Source organism: Tursiops truncatus, chromosome 2 (assembly GCF_011762595.2).
Source record: "Tursiops truncatus isolate mTurTru1 chromosome 2, mTurTru1.mat.Y, whole genome shotgun sequence".
Taxonomy (NCBI): domain Eukaryota; kingdom Metazoa; phylum Chordata; class Mammalia; order Artiodactyla; family Delphinidae; genus Tursiops; species Tursiops truncatus.
The window spans coordinates 11,689,680-11,703,465 of record NC_047035.1 but is presented as its reverse complement, the minus strand read 5'-3'; the positions used below and the strand labels follow the sequence as shown (position 1 = coordinate 11,703,465).

The following is a 13,786-nucleotide window of genomic DNA, read 5'->3' as shown; positions in this document are numbered from 1 at the left end:
AGTTACAAAGACCTCTATTTCGGCTTGATATCAAGAACTGTCCCCTACCCCTCCCTCCCCACCCCCCATGAGCGCTGTCCAACAATGGCCAAGGCCCAGGATTCACTCATCTGTGGGTTGAACTTTCAATCAGTACATTCAACAGTTATCAGTTAAGGGCATTTACTCTGTCAGGTGCCCTGCTCAGGACTGTGAAAGCAATGAAGACTAAACGTTATTCAAATAAATAAATGCATATTAGAAATCGTGAAAGCACAAAACTGGGTTGCCAGAGAGAGAGGCCTGATTCAGACAAGGGATCGGGGACCTCTAGACGGCCTCCTAGATATTTGAGGGAGCCCTGAATGGTAAGCATGCCTCCAGCCAGTGGGATCGAGGAAGCAAGACCCCCTCAGGAGGGGGCCCTCAGGAGCAAGGAGTGGTGCGCTAGAATTGGCAGGACGTCAGCGCACTTCGGCGGCCCACGAGGTCCAGAGACTGGAGGTGACTTGCCCACGGACACACAGCAAGTCGGTGGAGCTGTCGAGGGGTGGACGATCCGCTGAGTCCCCCGTGCCGCCTCTTGGAAGTCAGATATCCGCCTCGCTGCCTCACCCAAGAGGCAGTGGCCATCGGCAACAGCCGTGAGGCTGGGGGTGTTGCGAACTGCGGCCAGACCCCCGGAGGGTAGGGGCGGGTCCTATGACGTCATTTCCGGGGTCCGGGGTGTATATAAGTGGGGCGCGAGGGTGCCACTGCTGCAGTGCCCGAGCCCAGACAGGAAAGGCGGTGGGCGGATCGACAGGCGGACGCACACAGAGACCTTGCGACCCCCATCCCCGCGCCTGTGTCGCCGAGGCCGCCCGGAGCGACCAGTCCAGCCACCCCTCGCCCCAGTGCGCGCCGCGCCCGGCCCCAGACCGCCAGCTGCTCGGCGCCCCGGGTTCGCCATGCGCTCCGCAGCGGTCCTAGCGCTTCTACTCTGCGCCGGGCAAGGTGAGCGAGCGCGGGGCCTTGGGGGAGAGGGTCCCGGGCGCCCCTGCCTGCTCCTGCCCTGCCTGCCCTGAGGTCCGGGCACCGCGCAGCGCCGCGCGCTCCTCCATGCCTTCCCTCCGGCGCGGCGAGTTTTCAGCGCCACGGACAGCGCCTCGCCTCCCACCCGACCCCGCAAAGGGGCCCGGGAGCTGATCCCACAGGCCTGACTCTTTGACTCGGACTCCCGACCCCGCGGGGCAGGGTCCCCTGACGTCCCCACCCCGTGTCTGGGCTGCTTCAGGGCCGGCGCCGGCTCTGCGTCGTGGCCGACCAAGGTCATCGGGGTAGGTGGGAGGACCGCTGCGGGCTCCCCACTCGCCTGCCTCCCCCTGCATCCTCCCTCTGCCCCCCTCTGTCTACCCTTGACTTCTACCTCTCCCATCCCCCGTCACAGTCCTCCTCTTCCATCTCTTCCGCTCCCCTCACCCTCTTTTCTGTCACCTCTGGGGTCTCTCTGCCTCTCCCTCATCCTCCCCCAGCCCGATCCCACTCAGCCATTGGCCTGTTTGCACAGCTCTTGCTTTCAGCTCACACACCCCGTCCAGAACACGAGCTTTCCCAAGGGGAAGGGTTAGGGCTCTCAGTGCAGCCTCTGGGAGCCACCTCCGGGGTGGGGGGGGGGGCAGCAGCTGGGGAAGGGAAATAAAATCAGTTCAGCATCTCATTTGGGTGGAGGTGGTCTTAAGAGGGAGCGCGCCTGATAGAACCAGTCTGGAAGGACCGTGTTCTTCCCTCGGAGCAGAGGAGTGACCCCAGCTCTCTCTTTTTCTTCCTAGTCATTGCCCTCCCTGTGAACAGCCCTATAAATAAAGGGGACACTGAGGTAAGAAGGGGTGCGGGGATGCCCCGGCATGGGGGCCAGGAGCATAAAGCCAAGAGCCAGCACTGCGACTGCTGAGCCTGGGGACGGCTTCGCCAAAAGAAGACATCAAAGTCTGCTAGATTTCCCTGTTCTCCTCCTGTGGGGCCTTCCCCCGCCTCCTCTGAGTTGGGTGTGCAGCCCGATGGGGCCTGTGTCTTACCCGCGGGGCCCAGGTGCCAGGCCCCCTGTCTTGAACGCTCTGAATCTCACAGGCCCACCACGGGCTGGCGGGGGTGACTTCTCTGAGGCTGTGGTTGTCCACTGACCTGCGGGAACAGTCGTCTGCCTGGCTCCGGCCTCCCGCTTTGCTCTTCCCCAGAGCCCTGCCAGCAACACACCCGCCCCGTCCCCCAGTCAATAAAGCCCTGGCTGGCTCTCCCAAAGGGCCACAGTGAGAACACTCTTGATCATGGCTCCTGCACCCAGGGTCCCAGCCAGTTGGGGCTGCTGGTGGAGATCACCCAGGAAAGGGCCTTAGAAGACACTGATGGGGGCTTCTGTGGCCAGCAAAAGACACTCTGTGTTGGGTGTATACTCGAAATTCATTCATGTCTGAGTTGGGGCTGTTTTTCCAGTCTCTGATGTTCACAGATACCTCCACTTGGGAGTCAGAGAACTTTCTACTCCCTGCCTTTTCAGGAGCTGTTTTCTTCTATTCCAGAGAGGCTGTAGTTGAAACCCAAAACGTCAAAGAGATTTCAACCTCAGTTTGCTCATTTCCTATTCATTAGTTACAGACAGCCCTAAATTTAAACGTATACCACTCATTGTAGCTGTGTGATGTTGGGAAGATTCCTTAACTTTTCTGAGCTTCCCCTTTTCCTGTCTATAATAATATTTCCTTTGAGGGGAGTTGTAAGGAATTGGAATCATGTGAAGTACCTGGCACATAGTTGGTCCTCGGTAAATAAGCATTTTTATTCCTAGAGCTTCCTTCCATGACCTCCCCATCACTCTTAGGACCCATAACCAATTCCTCTCTCCCAGAATCTGTCCTCATGGACTGGTGGTTACCTGATTTCCCCAGTGCAAGGCTTTTGGTTGCAGGGAGATATAGGGTGCAGGCTATAAGCACCTCCCTGCCAGGTCCCTTATGGGACACACTTTGTATTCAGCAGCCTGGGGTCAGAGACACCGGAGCAGCTGGTGAAGACCTGCATGTTTTAACCTAGGATGCCATGACTACCGTAGAGCCTGTTTGCCGGTTTGCCATCCTGGATCTTTGGATGGGCTGCCTTGGCATCCCGTAGACACAGCCTTCCACCCCCCCCCCCCCACTCCCCACCAGTGTTGCCTGTTGCGTGTCTGACACCTCCTGCTCCTCTGCCCAACTCCAGGCAGCTGAAGCAGGTTGGGAGTCGTGATTCCCTCCCTGGGTGTGTGTGGCACTTTATAGAGTATTTTCCCATCTGTGCCTCATCACCCTGGGAGGGGAGTTGGGAAGGTCTTCTCACTCCCATTTTACAGATGAGGAAATTGAGGCTCAGAGAGGTCAAGTCGCTTGCCCAAGATCACACAGCTAGGATATCACACTACAGTTGGCACCATCTTCAGATATCATTCACTTATTGGCTGCCTGATTATCCATAGCGCCTTGCTGGGCACTAGACAAGACTTTCAGAGATATGGCTGCTGTCGGCCTGGGATGGACACCCAGATGTAGCAGATGGATGTGTGCCCACATCCAGCCAGGGGATTCACCTGGTGGGTGACTATGGAGCCAGACTGTGAGGCTGTCACTCCCTGCATGTGACAGCACCATGGATATCTAGAGAGAGTTTTCCAAGTCTTGTTTCCAGACAGGGTAGAGCCAGGAAAGGTCTTTGTTCTCCACTGGGTGGTCCAGAAAGGCCTCCTGGAGATAGCTGACCTTTTGGGCATCTGCAAGTCTAAAGACACACCTCTAATGCCCAGGAGCAGCTTCCGCATCTTCAGAGAAACCCTTGGGATGAGAGGGTACAGGTTACCCACCCTCACCTTAGAGGGGCTCCTGCCGGCCTGGTGATTGGGGTGCCTGGCACTTGGTAAGCACTGTGTAAGGTTTTTTGGTTTTGTTTTTAATTATTACTATTGCTGTTACTATGTAGCTAAGAAAGCAGAGCTGTGCCCCTGAACTAGGTGTCCATGGACTCCTAAAGACACAAGAGAATGTCCTTATGTCCTCCATAGAAATTTACCCTGGAACTTCAGGGAACTGAGCCCCATGCCCAAAGCAGCCCCAACCTGCCCCAATCTCTTCCCAGGTGATGAAGTGCATCGTGGAGGTCATTTCTGACACGCTCTCCAAGCCCAGCCCCATGCCTGTCAGCCAGGAGTGTTTCGAGACACTCCGAGGAGGTATGGGCCAGGCTTGGGGTGAGGGGCTGCTGCCTGCTGGGCTGGGGGGCAAGGACATGGGTGTGTGGTTTCGGATGGAATTCAGTAGTCACTGACCAAGTGCCTGCCTCAGCCAGGCCTGTGCAGGGTGGAATAGAGAGATGAAGGGCTTACAGCCCCTGTGAGCCCAGAGCTTACAGACTAGCCGAAGGGACAGATATGAACACAATTAACCAGAACCTGGGCAGAAACAGCAAGCCGCCAGAATGTGAGGTCCCTGTGGACAAGGCTTTGTGTGCTATATCCCCAGTGCCGAGAACAACCCCTGGCACCCGGTAGATACCCTCTAGATGTACGATGAATAAAAGAACACTGTGGGTGGGTGGGCATGAGAAGGACAAAGCTTTCCAAGCAGGCAGTCAATGTTGGATAGATCCAACATTAGCGTTGGGGTTGGGCTTTAAGATAAAAGTTGAAAATCAGTAAGTAGAAAAATGAAGAAAGAGCACCCCGGGTGGCGTGGACAACACAGGCAAAGGCATGGAGATGAGAGAACATGTTGTGCTTAGAGACACCCCTGCATCACCTCAGGGGCTGCCATCTCTTGGCGAAGGTCTGGGCGCAGGGACTGTGGCGGACCTTTCTGATACAATAGCAGATGGAGAGATGCCGTGGAAGGGAGGTCATTTCAGAAGTGTTATCTCAAGACCCAATCTTGCTGCTACCACCCAGGTTTTGAGTTTCCAGAATAAATTCCTTGTGCTCAGCTGAAAATATTGATGGCAATCTCTTTCTGGGCCGTTCTCTGGAAACCACCCGTAACGACTCTTTTTCATTGCAGATGAACGGATCCTCTCAATCCTGCGACATCAGAATTTGCTGAAAGAGCTCCAAGACCTCGCTCTCCAAGGTATTTTCCAACCGCTGCACGCGAATCTGAGTAAATTCCGGTAACCGAGAGTCAGAAAATCACGGTGGAAGGTTGAGCAAGGTCTTGTTTCTGATACCCAGTTATTGCCTTTTAATTATAGGGTGGCAAGGTGGGGTCCTCTGTGCCACCTGGTCCGGTCTATAATTTATGTAATTAAAGAGATCAAGGCCCAGAGAGGTTGAGTGACTGGTCCAAGGTCACATAGTAAGTTAAGGACATCCCAAGACCAGATGCAGCTCTTCTAATACCCCATGGTCTCTGGAGTTCAGCCACTTTAGAGGGGACACTAGAGGGGACACTTTCAAGACTAGGTTGCAGAGAGGATCCCTTTTCTCTGTTAACAGAAAAGAAAATTGGTCTCCAGGAGAGAGGAGGGGCCCCTTTGCCCTCGTGAGCTTCTGCTCAAGGGGGAGATGGGAGAAGCAGGGTGTTGCTTGCCCCCAAACACAGACCAGACTTTCAGTGTGCTTTCAGAGCGAGACATGGCTTTCTCCAAGAGGTTAAGAAAATCTACTGATGCTCTTGGGAATGGAGTGATTTTGTGAGGTAGTGAGCTCCTTGTCACTGCGGATGTTCGAGCAGAGCCTGGATAGGATGCTGGGAAGGAGGGTTAGGCTGATGTCATCCCACAGAGTTAGCTGCTCTGCCCAGCCCCAGGCTCCATCTTGGGTTCATGTGAGGCACAGAGGCCTCCCTGGCAAATTGGAAACAATGGGTTCTGGCCCTGCATCTGCCCCAGGCTGACTCCCTGTGGGAAGTGGCTTTTATTTGGGGCAGGGCCATAGGCACCCTTGTGCCTCTCCCTGAGAATGGCCCTCAAGGATGAATCTTGCGTCTCCCTCCAAAGAAAGTGAGGGCCCATCTTTAAGGCTGGGCTTGTGTCTTGGATGGGGTAGGGTGGAGGGCATGAAGGCTGCTGGGGCTCAGGGAAGGCCCCCACTCTGAGGCTTCTGGGGCAGACTGGGCCATGTGTGAGAATGGAGAGGGATCTGGGGAGGTGGCAAGTGAAAATAACCACAGCAGGAGGGCTCCCTGAGACCCTCCCCAAGTTAGCACGCCATTCTTTCTCTCACTCGCTCGTCCTCCTGGAAGACAACATCCACTGCATATCGTTGCTAGGAGTGCGGTATGATAATTTTTAAATTAAGTATTGAGTGGCTGACTTACTGCATTTAAATAATTAAATATAATGTCAATGGAGACTACTATAGGGAATGTGTCCTGAAACATCTGTTTAAACACATACACACACATATGTGTGTGTGTGTCTAATATAAACAGTGTCCAGTATACAGGTACATTATTATTTTCTATTAAAAGCGTATGGGGGGACTTCCCTGGTGGTCCAGTGGTTAAGAATCTGCCTTCCAATGCAGGCGGTGTGGGTTCGATCCCTGGTCGGGGAGCTAAGATCCCACATACCTCATGGCCAAAAAACCAAAACATAAAACAGAAGCAATATTGTAACGAATTCAATAAACACTTTAAAACTTTAAAAAAAAAAAAAAAGCGTATGGGATAGGGCTTCCCTGGTGGCGCAGTGGTTGAGAGTCCGCCTGCCGATGCAGGGGACACGGGTTCGTGCCCCAGTCCAGGAAGATCCCACATGCCACGGAGCGGCTGGGCCCGTGAGCCATGGCCGCTGGGCCTGCGCGTCCGGAGCCTGTGCTCCGCAACAGGAGGGGCCACAACAGTGAGAGGCCTGCGTACCGCAAAAAAAAAAAAGAGTATGGGATAGATCTATATGTCTGTCTGTGCATCCATCCATCCATCTATCCATACATCCACTCATCCACCCACTCCCTCTTCTGTACTCTCATGTCTTCTGCACATCTCTATCCTAGCATTTACCATGCAGCAACCCTGTTTTATAGATGAACAACCAGGTCTTGGATCGCCCAAGTCACCCAAGGTCACAGAGCAAGGAATTAACCAAGAAGTGTGGACCCCAGTCGGCCGGGGGCCAGATCTGGACGTACCTCCGGCCCACAGCCCCCATGTCAGCCTGCTCTGGCCACCCCAGAAATTCTCATCATGGGAAAAAATCACCACCAGCTGCAGAGCTGGCCTGGCCCGGGCCACCATCAAGAACCAGGGATGGGTAGAGACAGAGCAGACAGCATAGCTTGATGCAGGGGCTGATGCAGGGAGAAGGGTCTCTGGTGCTGACCCCGGGCTTGGATGCAGACAAGAGCTCAGCCTGGGCTTACGGGGTCCGGGGGAACAGGGGTTGCCTGAATCAAGAGCCCCCATGAGGGGACAAGCAGTCACTATCACCTCTTGCTGCAGGGTCCCCTAGCTACCAGCCAGGTCCTGAGGGCCCTCCACTCTCTACTTCTGCCCCTGGGACCTTCTGCTCCATCTGCGCCTTTATTGCTCCGTGAGCCAGCAGGCAGGGCTTGTTCTTATTTTAGGTGAGAAATGGAGTCTGGAGAGGTGATGGGGCCAGGAGGGGGCGGCCAGCCCTTACCACCCCCCACCAGCTCCTACCCCCTCAGTCTCTCACTGGGCAAGCCCAGAACATGATGTGCCCACTTTACAGATGAGGAAACAGAGGACTTCCCTCTCACAGACAAACATGTGGAGCTCAGACCAAATGGGACATTTTTCTCCGTTTTTCATACAGGGGCCAAGGAGAGGGCACATCAGCAGAAGAAACACAGCAGCTACGAGGATGAACTCTCAGAGGTTCTTGAGAAGCAGAATGACCAGGCCGAGCTGAAGGGTCAGTGCCGACCAGTCTGGCCAGGGACCAGGGGAGGGAGGATGAAAATAACAGTACTTATGATAGATCGAGGGTTCCTGGGAGTCAGCAGCCCTCCTTTAGGCCCTGTAAGGTAGCTCATATTTCCTTCTCTTTACAAATGGGGAAACTGAGTCCCAGGGAGGTTGAAGTACCTTCCCAAGGCATAATTGGAGATGTGACTCTGGGTCTGTCTCACTCCAAAGCCCTTGATCGGTCCCATCTGCCCACTTCAGGGACTGACACTCTCGGGCAGGAAGTCTCTGGCCTGGTGGATGGGCAGCTTCGACTCTTCCCAGTGGCCACCGCAACAGGGTCCCCACCCCCAGCGCCTGCCCTCCTGGGAATTAGTGGTGCCTTAGCATAGCCAAGTGGCAGCAGGATCCCAGAGGGGTAGGTTTGAAACACTAAATGAACCTGGATCATCTTTCTTGAAACCAGAGAGCTTTTAGGGGTCACGGATCATGGCTTAGGTCAAGGGGATGCTCTGTTACTCACCTTTCTGCCTAGAAACAGCCACACACTTGCCCCTGCAGCCCTGCTCTTTGCATGTGGAAGGTGAGTGAATAGGGCCAGTTCCTAAGAGCGGGGATCTCAGTGGTCTTCTGTCGGGGCTGAGAGGGGAAGCCTGCTGGTGTGGCCGAGGTGCCCTTGCATTGGCCAGGGCTGTCACCCTAGTGGCTGCTTGGGGCACAGCAGGGACTCCCACATTTTGGCTCCATGGAAATGAGTGTCTGGTTGACTCTAGATGTCCGCCATGGGCTGTAGGAGGGGAATAGTGTAGCATGAATGGGGGTGGCAGCCACATGTCAGTGCAAAGAGCACCCGGTACTTGGCATTTGGAAGCTCGGGTTCGAGGCTCAGCACTGCTGACTGTGAGCACAGACAGGCCACCTTACCTTTCTGAGAATCGGTTTGAGTTTCTGTCAAATGGGGATGGGAGCTTTTCCACCTGGAGTCCTGGAGTCAAATGATGGAATGTACTTGGTAGTGTCTTGTTCCACAGTGATCATTCTAGCAGTGCGAGGGATTTTTACTAGTTAGAAGGCTGTCTTCAAAGCAGCTACAAGAAAATACCTTTTAATGAAACCTGACAAACATTGAGGAATTGAGCACTTTCACAGGATGCTCAAGACAGAATACCTGCACAGAGGGGAGAATGAAGTTGCAGTAATGGTGCCTCTTACACAGAGAGGTTAAGGAACTTGCCCAAGATAACACAGCAATTCAACTGCTGTCTTAATTTTAAATTCAAGGCTCTATCTTCTGGGGTCATTTTCAAGGTCTTTTTAGAAAAAAAAAAATCACATCTTGCTTCGAGAGGTAGAATTACAGAGAAAGAAACATAATGCAGTTGCGCTCAGGTCAAACCTAGACATGGAGAGGGCAACCCTAATTCTCTCATGGGTGTCTTGGGCTGGGCTTACTGGAAGCCAAGAGATACAGTGGCTAAGATATGAAATTGGTCTCTGGGGAGATCCCACATGCAGCCTGGTCCTCAGGGCCTGACTTTGCTCTGTTGTTTCTGTAGAGGGGACAGAAGAGATGTCCTCCAAGGATGCTATGGAAAAAAGAGGAGATTCTAAAGAGGTGGAGAGGAATGGTGAAGATGCGGATGGACCCAGGCCTCAGGCCGCCCCGGAGCTTGGGCAGGGGTCCAAGGCTGAGGAGGACAACCAGGCCCCAGGGGAGGACGAGGCCTCCTCCAATACCCACCCCCTAGCCAGCCTCTCCAGCCAGAAACACCCAGGCCCACAGGCCGAGGAGGACAGTGAGGGCCCCTCCCAGGGTCCAGTGGGCAGAGAGAAGGGCCTGAGTGCCGAGCAAGGGCAGCAGGCAAAGAGAGAAGAGGAGGCCGAGGCTGGAGAGGAGGCTGTCCCGGAGGAAGAAAGCGCCCCCACCGCAGCACTTAACCCCCACCCGAGCCTCGGCTACAAGGAGATGCAGAGGGGTGAGAGTATGTATGACGTCTGAGACACCAACAAATGTGTCGGGGAGAGGGGGATGGGACGGAGGGGGGCCTCACCCACAATCTCATTCCACCTTCACAACAACCCTGAAAGGTAGGTATTATCTCCATTTGCCTGATGGGAAACCAAGGCTCAGAGAGGTTAAGTAATTTGCCCATGGTCACACAGCTAATTTGTGTAAAAGCTGAGATTCCAACCCAGGCTCGTCTGACTCCAAAACCCTGCATCTCCCACTGTTCCCCATAGCCCCTCCCCAGCACCCCCACCCCACCCCCGGAGGGGAGAGGGACTTTGCAGCGTGGGTGGGTGGGCTTTGGGAACAGAGGGACATCATGACAGGTGGCAACAGGCTGGTCTGGGGACACTGTTAGCTTCACCCAGGGTTTAGGAAAGCCCCTGGCTCCTCGTGAGGCCCTGCTCAGGGTCTTCCCTCCCTCCGCAGGTGGGTGACCCCCGGGTCAGGGCTTCTGGGGTGAGAGGGCCGAAGGAAGAGGCAGACTCTGGCCAACCCACCCCTCAGAGCTTTAGTGGGTCTTGAAAAGCACGGTGTCAAGATGGCTTTTCCCTCCCAATGGAATCCGTTGTGAGGGGCTGAGCTGGACCCCGCCTACGGGGTCTGTGGTCCCAACCGTGGCCACAAAGAGGCCCTGGGGAGTGGCAGGGACCGGGGAAAGTGGCGGTGCCTCCCTCATTCCCCTGCTCTTGTCCACCGCCTGCTCCAGGTTGGCCCGAGGCTCTGGCTGTGGATGGAGCCAGGAAGACTGGGGCTGAGGAGGCGCCGTCCCCCAAGGGGAAGGGGGAGCGGGACCATTGCCTGCAGGAGGAGGCGACGGCAGGGGCCCCGCAAGGCCTCTTCCGGGGCGGGAAGAGCGCGCAGCCGGAGCAGGAGGGGGAGGCGCGGCTCTCCAAGGAGTGGGAGGATGCCAAGCGACGGAGCGTGATGGACCAGCTGGACAAGGAGCTGACCGCCGAGAGGCGGCCGCAGGGGGAGGCGGCGGAGGAGGACCCTGACCGGGCCATGAAGCTCTCCTTCCGGGCCCGGGGCTACGACTTCAGCGGTCCTGGGCTGCAGCTGCCACGAGGCTGGAGGCCATCCTCCCGGGAGGACAGCGTCGAGGCGGGCCTGCCCCTACCGGTGCGTGGCTACCCGGAGGAGAAGAAAGAGGAGGAGGGCAGCGCCAACCGCAGACCAGAGGTTGGTATGGGTGGGGGGAGCCGGCCCTGGGCCAGGCCCCGGGAGCATGGGCCCAGCTGGGGGTCAGCTGCAACCAGACATGTGGCCCCTGCACCACTAAGGGGACACTGTCCCCCTTGGAGTCTGGGACTGGAGGGGCACTCAGACAGGGGGCTCTTGGGAAGCTGGGAAGGGACAAGGGAAAGGGTGTGTCAGGGGGACAAGTGAACCCCAGCTCATGGAGGGGGGCACCCAGGAAAGCTGGCGGACAGGAGACAGAAGCTGGAGAGCTGGTGAGTCAAGCCTGTTCCCAGAGGTGCTGGGCAGGGACTTTGTCCTGAAGGCAATAGGGAGCCTCTGCAGGCTTGGGAGCAGGACAAGGGAGTGACTGACTGGTGGAGCTTGGAGCTTTGGATGGAGAGAGCTTGGAAACTAAAAAGACCTGGCAGGGACTGGCCTGGGGAGGGCTACTTGCTGCCTGGAGGATCCAGGCTCAGGGCAGCATTGGCCTTGAGAGCTGGGAGGGCACGGCAGGAGGGGACACTGGAGGCATCCTGGGAAGGCCCTACTGTTGCTCCAGCCATGTCCTCTCCTGGCCCCCGTGCAGCCCAACCACACCCTCCTCCCAGGTTCAGGCCCTGCCTCCCACCCCGATGGCGAAGGCAGCAGGGGCAGGGCCAGCTGGACCTCAGGGCCTGGTGGTGATGGGTGGGGAAGGCACGGACCTGTGCCAGAAGACCTGGGTCCTGCCTCCTAGCTGGGTGACCTTGGGCCAATCACTCCCCTTCTCTGAGCCTCATCGGTTGCCCCATTTGTGAAAAGGGGGTAAGAAGTCTTTTCTGCTCACCTCATTATCATGACCAGAATGCACGCGAGCTCTGAAAACCTGGCCATGCCCAGGGCTGCTTGGGAAGCTCAGTGGGGTGCAGGGACATGGTCCCATAGGAGGGGATGGGATGGGACTTTGGGGCAGGCTGGCGACACCACCTTGGGGCTGGGGGAGGCCTTGGGGGGGTCTTCAGGCCTCAGTGCCCAGGTGGGAATCGGGGCCTTATGGGGGTGGGACATGTTTAAGGCTCTGGCCCCAGTGCTCTTCTCTGCCCACCCAGAAGAGGATGTGGTCCCTTCCTTGGGTCCCCGAGCCATTCCCTGGGCCTGGGACCAGGGTCCCAGCAGCCTGAGAGGAAGAAGCCTCCTTCTTGGGAGCTGGCGCTAAGAGAGGTCACCTGCCTATGTCTCCAAGGACTGAGGGGACGGGGCTCCAGGAAGCAGCAGCCTGCCCCCCCCCTCCCCAAGGCTGGGCACCTTTGATCGTTGCCTTCCCCACCCACAGAAGCTGGACAGAGCCAGGTGCCTTGGGGCACCCTCCAGCTTCCCTTCTCCACAGGCAGAGAGAGCCTTGGACTGCAGGGCGGAGAAACGGGGACCCCTGAGTCCTGTGGACAGGACGGAGCAGGGCCCCATCCACTCAGCCCAAAGATCTTAGAAACAGCCCCAGAATTACAGAACTCCTGCCCGGGGGCTACTCCAAGATGGGGGCCTCTGGGGTCCCTGTTTCCATGGCAACCATCATCCATCTATTCTGACTGGCCCCCAGGTGGGTGCCCTCTGCTTGGCATCAGGCAGGGACCCCAGGAAGACCACCCCTCTCAGGTCAAAGCTGGGGCGTGGCCTTCCCTGACCCCTGCTCAGAGTCTGAGGGCATGCTCTCTGGGTGTCAGTCCCAGAGGGTCCCCTGCTGCCCTGGACCACCCTGGCAGCTGGAGCTTGGGCACCCAGTGACTGGGACTGAGGATGCAAGCCCAGCCCTAGGCAGGTCTCACGTCCTGAAACCTGGGCCACAGACTGCTGACTCCTCAGGTAGGAAGGCCCGTGGCAGACAGGAAACCCAGGCACGGCCTCACCCAGGAAGCCATCGTCACAGTCTAGGCCTTGGGGTCGGGGCACTGGAAGGCACTCTGAAGGGCACCGGAGGCTTCGTTTTCCACGTGCCTGCCCAGAGCCATTCAGGAGGCTCAGGGCACATTTCTGTGCCCAGTGCCCCTCAGAGCAGCCCCGCAGGGTGGCATCACTGTCCCCATGGAACAGATGAGGCCCTTGAGACCCAGAAAGGCAAAGCCACCTGTCCAAGGCCACACAGCTAACCCGGGCACAACCAGTCTGTCTGCATGCCCCATGCTGCTGGCACAGGCTCCCTGGGCCAGTCCCCGTGGGACTCTTCACATTCTCTCCTAGGACCAGGAGCTGGAGAGCCTGTCGGCCATCGAGGCGGAGCTGGAGAAGGTGGCTCACGAGCTGCAGGGGCTGCGGCGGGGCTGAGGCGCCGGCTGGCCCCACCAGCCAGGGCCCCGAGGCACCCTGTGGTCCTGGCTCTGTTGTCCCCTTTGCAGGTCTTGGCCAGATGGCCCGGGCGCTGCTTCCGGTAGGGAGGCCGCCCCCAACCTGCCCAAGCCCAAGCCACCCTGTTGCCCCTACGCTCCTTTCCTCCTGTTCTTGACCCCTGCCCCAGTGTGGCCCCCGCAGGGCGGACCCCTGACTTTAAACAATTTTCCTCTCTCTGAACACGGGCAGCTTTCTCGAAGTTTCCCTTCCACCATTAGAGCCACTGGGCACAACTGCAATAACTTCTGACTTTTGGGTGAAAGCTGAGAACTCCTGACTCTAACATACTCTGTACAAAATTTATCTAAGGATAAATAAATCTGCTCTGGGCTCTTTCCTGTTTCTTTGAACCTTCCCCCGCCTTGACTCCAAGTGGGGTAGGATGGACTGGATT

At 56.9% G+C, this 13,786-nt stretch overlaps 1 protein-coding gene across 2 annotated transcripts; it reads left to right on the top strand.

Annotated features, from left to right (window-relative positions):
• The first annotated feature begins 722 nt into the window (after positions 1 to 722).
• CHGA (chromogranin A) lies at positions 723 to 13,725 on the top strand. Of its 2 annotated transcripts, none has more exons than XM_033850692.2 (8): positions 723 to 975; positions 1,791 to 1,837; positions 4,120 to 4,213; positions 5,034 to 5,102; positions 7,750 to 7,848; positions 9,398 to 9,817; positions 10,559 to 11,031; positions 13,246 to 13,725. In XM_033850692.2, the coding sequence occupies exons 1-8, from the start codon at positions 930 to 932 to the stop codon at positions 13,327 to 13,329; spliced, it is 1,332 nt and encodes a 443-aa protein (XP_033706583.1). In that variant the 5' UTR covers positions 723 to 929; the 3' UTR covers positions 13,330 to 13,725. The 2 variants fall into 2 exon arrangements, with proteins under 2 accessions (XP_033706583.1, XP_033706582.1); XM_033850691.2 differs by having other exon boundaries at positions 9,398 to 9,823.
• The last annotated feature ends 61 nt before the right edge of the window (positions 13,726 to 13,786 follow it).